General features: G+C 67.4%; 1 protein-coding gene across 1 annotated transcript; it reads right to left on the bottom strand.

The window, feature by feature from the left end:
• Positions 1-537: 537 nt before the first annotated feature.
• On the bottom strand, positions 538-3845 carry NEUROD2 (neuronal differentiation 2). The gene is made up of 2 exons (XM_056362411.1): positions 3696-3845; positions 538-2497 (listed from the first exon to the last, which is right to left on the bottom strand). Exon 2 carries the CDS (start codon positions 2490-2492, stop codon positions 1419-1421), a length of 1074 nt encoding a protein of 357 aa, XP_056218386.1. The 5' UTR covers positions 2493-2497; positions 3696-3845; the 3' UTR covers positions 538-1418.
• Between the last annotated feature and the right edge of the window lie 5654 nt (positions 3846-9499).

The raw sequence follows: 9499 nt of genomic DNA, 5'->3' as shown, positions 1-9499 counted from the left end.
TCTGGTGTCGGACAGGCGGGTCCCCTTTGCTACAACGGTTTGTGTTTTTTTTTTTCTTTTTCTTTTTTTTTTTTTGTTTTTCCAGGTTTTTTGTTTTGTTTTGTTTTTTTGCAAAACTTTTTTTTTTTTTTTCGTTTTGAAAACATTTCTCAGAAATCATCCTCCTCCTCCCTGGTCTCTAAAAATGCTGGTTTCTTGAAGGTGGTGCGGGCAGGTTCCAAAGGAAAAAAAAAAAAAAAAGAAGAAAAAAAAAAAAAAAAGCGTTTTCTCGGCTTTCCGGCGTCTCCCGACCAAGGGAATGCGGCAAACCGGGGTGAAGACACCCGGGCCGGGCCCCGGCGCCTCGGAGGGGGCGCAGCCCCGCCAGCCCCCCCCGGAGCCCCGCTTGCATAGCTGCGGGCTGCCCTGCCGCGCCCGGCCCCGGCTCCTCCAGCTGGGGAAAACCGCGGCTTCTCCGCGGGGTTGGGGATTTATTCTTTTTTTTTTTTTAATTAATTTTTCCCCCTTTTTTTTTTTGCTTTTTTTTCTTCTCTTTTTTTCCCCTTTTTTTTTTCTTTTTTTTTTTTTCTTTTTTTCCGTTTCAAGTTTTTTAAAACAGGTAAAAAACGTCCTGACACACGCGCTGCGAGAGGAGCTCCCGGGGCTGGGAGCGGGGCCGGGGCCCCCCCAAAGCAAAGTGCATCTCTGAGCGTCCGCCGGGCCGGGCCTGCTTGCATAGATAGAAATGTGGGTTCCTCCCTTCGCCTCTTTATTGCTTCGGAAAGTTGCGCTCCGCGCATCAACGCGGGCTCCTCTCGCTCCCACGGGCCGGGGCAGCGGGTGTCCAATGCCGGGGGGGGGTGGGGGGTAAGGAGGGTACGGGGTCACGGCGGTGGAGGGGAGAAACGGCCCAAAATGGGGAAGGGGAGGGGGGTGGGGAAAGGAAAAAAAAAATTTTTTTTTCCCCCAAAAAATGAAATGAAAACGAATTAAAAAGAAAACGAAGCGGTTCGATCCAGCGGGCCGGGCTGGGCTCTGGGGGCGGCTCTGCGGGGGGCTGGCGGTGCGGGGGCCGCGCTTGGCGCATTCCCCCCTCGGGGAAATAATAATAATGATAATAATAATAGTAATAATAATAATGATAATAATAATGGTAATAATAATAATAATAGTAATAATAGTAATAAGAATAATTTAACTAGTCAAATAATAAATAATCATTTAAGGAAAAGGGGAAATCCTCCCAAAAAAGCACTTTGTCCCCACGGGGCGCGGGGACCCGCCGCCGGGGCCGGGTCCCCATATTGCACCAAAGCCCACGGCGGAGCCCCGGGGGCCGGTTTCCCCACACACACACACACCCTCCTCGGGGCTGGGGCGGTCGGGCGGTGGAGGAGGGGGGGGGGCTGGGGGGAGAAGGGCTGGGGGGCTGGGGGGGGTCAGTTGTGGAAGAAGGCGTTGAGCTCCTCGTACATGGGGCCCCGCTCGTGCGGGAGGTGCATGTCGTAGGGGAAGATGTTCTCGGAGTGGACCCCCCCGCGCATCCCCGTCGAACCGAAGACCAGGTTGTGGCCGGCGGGCCGGGAGCCGGGCAGCGCCGAGTAGTGCATAGAGTAGTGATAGCTTTTCTCGTGGTCGGGGGAAGAAGAGTCCTGCTTGAGGGAGAAGTTGCCGTTGATGCAGAGCGGGGGGCTGAGCCCCCCGTCGTACTCCGAGCTGTTGTAGTCGGGGGACGCGTTGCCGTAGAGGCTCTCGTAGGCGGAGGCGCAGTAGCTGTGTGTCCTCAGCCCGTGGGACCCGGGGCCGGCGGCGGGCGGGCACTGCGCCGCGGCCAGCCGCGAGCAGGGGTAGGGGTAGGGGTGCACGGCGAAGGAGGCGTTGGGCCCGTGGAAACGGCCGCCCTCCTGCCCTTGCTCCGTGAGGAAATTGCGCGAATTGAGCTGCAGGCAACCGGCCACCAGGTTGGTGGTGGGCTGCGACAGCCCCTTGCACAGAGTCTGCACGTAGGAAACCAGGTCGGGCCGTTTGCCCGAGCGCAGGATCTCGGAGAGAGCCCAGATGTAGTTCTTGGCCAGGCGAAGGGTCTCGATTTTGGAGAGCTTTTGGGTTTTGGAGTAGCAGGGCACCACCTTGCGCAGGTTGTCCAGGGCCGCGTTCAGGTCGTGCATGCGGTTGCGCTCCCGGGCGTTCGCCTTCTGCCGCCGCAGCTTGGAGCGCTCCAGCCGCGCCTTGGTCATCTTGCGCTTCTTGGGGCCGCGCTTCTTGGGCCGCTCGCCCTCCGCCTCCTCCAAGCCTTCCTCCTCCTCCTCCTCCTCCTCCTCGTCCCCGCCTAGCTCCCCTTCCTCCTTGCTCTCCCCCAGCGAGCCCTCGGGCGGCTCCTCCGGGAGGGCGCAGCCCTTCCCCGCCCGCTCCTCCTTCTCGCTGCGGGCATCCTCCTCGCACTCCTCGGCCCAGCCGGCGAATTTCGGCACCTCGGGGACCAGGCTGGGCTCGCTGAAAAGGCGCGTCAGCATGGTGGCTGCAGCGGGGGGCAAAGAGCCAGGGTTACCGGCGGCCCCGCCGCCCCCCCGCCGCCCCCCCGCCCCGCCCCGCGCTCCCCCGGAGCGGCTCCGCCGTGCCGGGACCGGCGAAAACGAATTGGGCGCGGGGACGCCCGCCGCCGCCCCCCGCCCCGGCCGCCCGCCCCCGGGGACATCGGGGCTCCCCCGGGGCGCGGCGAGCACCCCCCGTCGACGACGCCCCCCGCCCCCCCCCCGGGCTCCCCGCCGCCGCCGCCCGCGCCCCGCTCCCGGTCACCCGCGCCCGCCGCGACGGGCCCCCGCCCCCGGCCCGGCTGATGCCCCCCCCATCCCCCCCCGCCCCGGTGCCCCGCGGGCCGGGCCCGGTGCCGCCGGCCCCTCTTCGACGCCTCCAACTTTTCCCCTCCGCGGGCGCGGAACGGCCCCGGCAGCGGCTTCGCCACCGCCGTCCCGGGGCCGGAGGGCCGAGGCGCTGCCGCCCCCCCCCCCCATCCCCCCCGCCCCCGTACCCCCTCCGGGCCGGTCAGACCCGCCCGGCGCCCCCCCCGGCCCCGGGGCTCCCTCCGGCCGCCGGAGCGCGGCCCGTGAAATGCGGCGGCATCAAACGGCGGCGCGGCAGGGGGCGGCGGGGGCGGTCGCGGCCGGGCCCCCCCCCGGGGGGAGCGCGGGGGGCGCGGGCGGCGGCGCGGCCGGGGGCGCCCCCGGGACCGGCCGGGGCGGCGGGGCCGGGGCGGGGGGCACCGCCCGGGGCGGGGGCCGGGGGCGCCGCGGGGGAGCGGGGAGGCGGCTCCGCCGGGTCGGGGCCCCCGGGGGCGGCGGCGCGGCGGCTCCGCGCCGATTTCGTTGATGCCACTCGGCCGCCGCTGCCCGCTCCGTCCCGACGGGACCGCGCCGCCCCGGGCGCGCCCAGGCGCGGGGGGGGGGGGCAGGGGGGGCCGGAACCCCAACACCCCCGCACTCCCCCGGGGAGGGGAGGGGGGGGGGCGCTCCGGGGCAGGGGGGGAAATCCCCATCGGCGGGGCCGGTGGCGAGCGGGAGAACCGAGGGCCGGGGGAGAACGAAAGACGGGGGGGGGGTAGGTTTGGGGGGGGAAAGGGCGAGACGTGGCGGAGAAACAAAATCAACATGGAAGTTGCCTTTTCTCCATTCAAGTTTCCTCCGCTGCCCTCCCAGCCCTCCACTTCTTACATAACTCACCTTCGGGCGGACCGCAGGAATTCTTATTTCATTGTTCCCAGCATCTTCTGGGAGCGGGACGCGGCTCCTTGAGGTGCTCCAGCCTCCTGCAGTCCTCTATCCAAAAGGAGGCGAGAGTGGCATCTCTACCCAGCAAAGGGGGTACCAGCTCTGCTGCCAGTGCCATATGGTTGGCACGTCATGCGCGAGAGCTATCACATGAGAGCTAATGATTGACATGCGCTTGCATTCAGGGAGATTTGTCTCTCTGGGGAAGGAGGACTCGCCATCTGTCACTCTGTACTCAAAAAAAAAAACCAAAAAAAAAAAAAAAAAACCCCCAACCTTTTTCCAAATCTACAGCTCTGCCTACACGCCGCAAAATGGGAACCGGGCGAGATGCAGGCGATGGCGGGGCCGGGCTGAACAATGGAGCCAGCGGCAGGGCGACGGGGGAGACCGGCCATCCCGGCTGGGCCAAGCGTGTCGGGGGCGGCCGGTGGGCACTGGGGCGAGGGGGGAGACACCGTGGGGACCCTCGCCGGGAGCTGGCATCTGCGGCTCGCCGCAAAAGACTGCGGCGGCTCGCCCAGGTCCGTCCCCACCCTCAATCACCAGCCGAGTGGGGATGGTTGCGGTGCTGAGGGCCTGGTGTGGGCTGGGGGCTGTGGTTGGGTAGGGCCTGGGGGAGGCGGTGGTGGCGGCCGTGCCTGGTTTGGCCGCACCAGTGTGGGCAGGGGGCTGCAGGTGTGGGTTTGGACAGGGCCAGTGACTGCAGGGCCATGGGTCCCCACATGGGTGGCACATGGCCCCTCCGGCTGCCCACCACCCCATGGCCCCCGCTGGCACCCCCTCGGCCACGCAGCCGCGCCAGCCTCTCCTTGCAGCCCCGCGGCACAGCCGGGTGTGCACAGACACAGCCAGCCATCGGCACTCTCCTACATGTGCACACAGACACACGCACACGCTTGCACACACATGCACGCGTGAGCCCTCCCTGACACACATGGGGTCCGAGCCCCTCTGTGGATGCGAGTCCCACGGTGGCGGTGGAGGAGGCCCGGCCATGCCGCGGTGCCACCAGCGAGGCCTTTGTCTGCTGGGCACCTCCTCACTTGCCATAGCCCTGTGCCCCGGCCTGGCAGCACCCCGACACCCCCCAGACTCCCAATCCGTCCCCCCCCACGGCCAGACATCGCTGCTGCCGTTCCCCTCGTGCCTGTGCACCGGTGGCAGCGGGCAGCAGCAGTGAGCCCGTAACGGGTGTGTTGTGTCCCCAGGAGCCCAGCACCCAGTGCCCTGCAGCCATCAGGGCTGAGCCACAGCATGTCCCTGTGTCCTGGATCGCCTCGGTCCCCGCAAGCTCGGGGGGGCCGGGACCTGCCTGGCTCGAGGGGTGGGGGCAGTGGGTGCAGGGTGCTACACACCGGCACGTGCTGGCCATGCGCCACGGGCAAGGGTGGCACGGCCACAGCGTGGGCATGGCGGGGACACGGTGGCAGCAGTGGCCGGGGCTGTGCCCACGTGCAGACAAAGGGCTGGCCGTGCCTGGCCGCCGGGGCTGTGCCAGCGGCGGCGGCGGCACCCGCTCCCCCGGTGCAGGTGTCGGGGCTGGCACGTGACAGAGGGGCCTCCACCGGCAGCGAGCGTCCCCCCCCCACGCTGCCGAACCCTCCGACTGTCACTCATGGCTGCGGCCGAGCAGATGGCACCTGGGCTGGAGCTGGCCCGCGGGGAGGCAGGGCCCACCCCAGCCGTGCCGGTGCCGGTGCTGTGCCGGGGCACCGATTCCCGGGCAGCCTTCTGGCACAGCGCAGCCGTTCCATCCCCGCAGCACCATTCAGCTCCCGCTGTTGCTGCCATCTTCATTTTGCAGGCTGGTGCCAGGCGGGCATCACCGTGCCTGGGGAGCACACCTTCACCCGGTGCCCGCGGCACACCAGCGCTGCCCGTGCCTGCCAGCTCTGGGTAAGTCCCCACGGCGTCGCCCTCGGTTCCCAGGCCAGGGGACCACCCACCCTCGGTGGGGGACATGACCCCCCTCCAGCCTGGCTGCACCCCCTGCCTCTGGGCAGTGAAGCAGGCAGCTCCTGGCACTGGGGTGGCAGCCCATGGGGGACCCCCGCGGGCACCGGGGCTGCCCAAAGCCGAGAAGATGCCACGGTGTGAGCGGGCAGGCTGGCCCGTGTGGGGACAGGGATGGGGACAGGGATGGGGACAGGGGGAAGCCATAAGCCCCTGGCCCAGTGCATCCGTTACAGCCTAATTAGCAGCCGGCGAGCGGCAAGGGTGGGCGCAGGCATGAGCCTCATCAGCATGCACAGCGCTTGGAGGGAGAAGAAAGTGGAGACATGAAACGGGGAGAGGAGATGAAAGGGGAGCAGGGAGATGAAAACCCAAACCGCTGCATTGTGCCGGGGCGGTGCCGGGGGCCCTTGGCCGGCCTGTGCCGGGACATGGCCCACAGTGCAGGCAGGAGCAGGGATCCCCGTGTCCCCCCGCTGTCCCCTCTGCCATGGCTGGTGATGGCACAGGGCAGAGTGGGGCAGGGACAGCACCATCCTGGTCCCCGGGTGCCTTTGGGGGCAAGGGGGGTGCATCCAGGGTGGTGAGTGGGGCTCCCAGCATCATGGCGCAGGGGCTGCGTGAGCAGAATCTGGCCCCTGGGGAAGCAGGGCTACCCTGGGTGGCAGGAGCGGGGAGGTTGGAGCGAAGGCAGGACCGGGCACAGCGGGGGCAGCAGGGGCAAGGGATGGGGGCTGGTGCTTTGGGTGCAGGGAGTGTGTGTGGGGGGGTTCTGCTGTCCCAGGAGGTCAGGGCTGGGGGAGCTGGGCCCAGTGACCCCAGGGCTCTGGTCCCCATCCTGGTCCTCATGTGCAGGGATTGGCTTTTCCAGCACTGCTGACTGCGGTCCCTGGCCACGCCAGCCGGGTCCCTGGGGGTCTCGCTGCCCGGCGGGCACAGCAGGGCCTTTGGCTGGTGCATGAAGCTCTTTCCTCCTGCAAAATTCCTCCTCCGTGTCCCTTCCCCTCCGTCTAGCAGGAAGGTGGCGGATGGCAATGGGGACCCTGCCTGGAGCAGTGGCAGCTTTGTCCTGGAGGTGGGTGCTGGGGACATGTGGCATCCAGAGGGACACGGTGGGGGCACGGCAGTGGGTTGGCACTGGCAGAGCCAGGGCTTGGAGCCGGGTGCTGGGTGGTGCTGGGACCCGGCTGGGAGCCACCTGGGCCTGGGCTGGCTCCCGGGGGTCCCGCACGGGGTGAGTTTGCCGGGGCTCAGCCAGCTGCGGCATTGCCAGCGTGGGGTCATTGCACGGCACCGCAGCCGGCTGCCTCGGCGAGGCCATGGCATCGCACCCCGCCATGGGATGGGGGGCATCCGAGCTGGCCACCTCACCAGTGGGGTCCCCGTCCCCCCTTGGTGGGGGGCTGAGGCGTCTGGGCTGGAGCAGAGGAGCCGGCTCAGCGTCCCCCCGTGAGCGGTGGCGGGGGGGAGGCGGGGGCCGTGCTGCCAGATGGAGTCGGCTCCGCGCTGCAATATTTCTGGGAGGTGAAGGCTGGGAAGAGATGGATGCGCTAACGGAGCCACCGCCGGGGAATGTCAGCGAGGGGAGGAGAGCGGCAGGAGCGCATCCCTGTCCCCATCCCTGTCCCTGCTGCCTTCGGGGATGAAGTGGCCCCGGGCCCAGTCCCTCGGTGCAGCTCTCCCTCGTGGGACCCATCCCTGGGCATCTTCCAGTCACCGGGTGAGCAGGGCCCCATCTGTGGGTGGGGGTCTCCGAGGGGTGGGGATGGGGGTATCAGTGCCCTGCCCGTCCTCGTGTCTCTAAAGGTCCCTGCAATGGGGACTGTGGGGTCATGGGTGGGCTGGGGAGCCTGGGAGGAGAAAGATGATGGTGGAGGGAAACTGAGGCACAGAGGGAGAAAAAGGGTGGGCCCTGACTCAGCTGGGATCAGGGGGGCTTTTAGCGACCCCCCTCTTCTTTTGCTCAGGAAAGCCAGGGAGATGCTGTGCCTGCTGGGGGGCTATGGTGCTGGTGCCCAGCGAAGCCCCCGTCACTGGGGGTGGCTGCTTCACCCCCTCCCCGGCTGGATCCTGCCCCTGGGGCAGCCGGACCCCCACCTGCCCGCCCCCACCCTGCCCCCGGCACTGCCATACACAGGACCTGGCAGCGGTTTTTAAGACACAGGCTGTTAATCAGGGAAACGACACCCTGGGAATTGGCCAGCGGGAAACTGCCGGAGCAGTGGCTGTGTGCGGGGATGGGGACAGGGGTCCCGGGGTGGGGGGGGGCTGGTGGCCCCAGGGAACCCATGTCCCACCCCTCCGTGCTCCTTTGTCAACCCGTGGGTGCTGGGTCTGCCCCCGGTGGGGTCAGATGCCCCCTGGGGACAGTGGTGAGGCTGGGAGAGGGGGACCCCAGCCCGGGACCACCGGCTGGCTGCTGCTGAGGTCATAGGGCTGCTCTGGTGAGGTCACAACGTGCTGTGACATTGCAGCCGCTGGACTGTGATGTCACAAGGCCACGGGAGCAGACAGGAGAACCCCTGCGGCCACAGCATCGCCCCCCCCCCCCCCTCCCCGTGGCTGCCCTGGCTGGGTCAAAGCGGGGGGCACAAGGGGCACAGGGGGCCAGCACGGAGCCGGCGGTGCCACCGGCATGGGCACGGTGCGGATGAACGAGCGCTGTTGGCAATGGCCCCCGGCCCCCCCGCGGCAGATGGCGTCCGCTTGGGCCCATTTCAGGGAGCCGGCAGGGCGTGATGGCGAGGGATGTGTGGTGGGGGCAGTGGCGGGGACTGTCCGCTGCCACGTGCACCCCCCATCGCCCCCCACCCCTCTGCGCTGCCCCCCCAGAGGTGGGGAGAGGTGGCCAGTGGCCCTCCCAGAAATGCACCGAGTGGTGTCAGGCCTCAGCAGGATGGGTGGCACAGGGGCTGCGGGTGAGGGGGGACCGGAGTGGCACTGGGGACGCTGGCAAAGGGCTGATTCAGGCCTGGGGAGTGGGGGGTGCCAGACTCCCATCATGTGGGGGGGCTCGGGCCACCAGCCCTTAGGAGCGGATCCAGCCTGGTGTTGCCATCGTGGGGCTTGGCTCTTCCAGCCTGTTACAGGGTGCTGGGGGGACCCCTGGGACCCTCGCCTCCATGTCGGAGTGCTGGTGGCCTCCCACCCCTGGGGACCTCGGGGACCCCCGTCCTGCATCCTGGGTGGCTTTGGGGACCGCCAGCCTGGGGAGCAGCACCCCGATGCCAACACCCTGTGCCATGGAGGGCTGGGGAGGGGGGGCCCGGCAGGGAATGGATTTGGGGGGGGGGGGGAGTCTCCATGGCGACAGGGCGCCGATGACGACAGTCACCATGGCGAGGCTGCGTGGCCCGGCCTGTTGCCATGGCGATGCGCCTGGCACAGTGAGTCGCCATGGAGATGGCCGAGGGATGGAGCGGTCCCCATGGCGGGGGCCCAGGGCCAGGCTGGGGTTGGGGGGTCCCCGGGGCTGAGCCCCACCACCACCACCACGCGTGGGGCCTCGCACCCTCCCGGCGTGGCACGGCGTGGGGCCGGTGTCGCCGCGTGCCGCCGCGTGCCCGCCGCCGCCGCCGCCCAGGTTCATTTGCACGAGGCTTTTCCACTCCAGTTCACACTACCATCTGACAAGCCCAACTTCTCATTTTCAGAGTAATCACTCCACTGCACTAATTGCACATGCAAATATGCAAATTCGTATTAATTAATTACTATACTAATTAGTTCTGTGGTATTTGCGAGTAATAAATCATTCGGAGGGAGCGGGAAGCTGGAGACCTGGCCCATTTACACTTCGC

This window comes from Falco biarmicus, chromosome 17, assembly GCF_023638135.1.
Source record: "Falco biarmicus isolate bFalBia1 chromosome 17, bFalBia1.pri, whole genome shotgun sequence".
Taxonomy (NCBI): Eukaryota; Metazoa; Chordata; class Aves; order Falconiformes; family Falconidae; genus Falco; species Falco biarmicus.
Note: the sequence above shows the minus strand (reverse complement) of the source record. Positions and strands in the feature narration are given on the sequence as shown.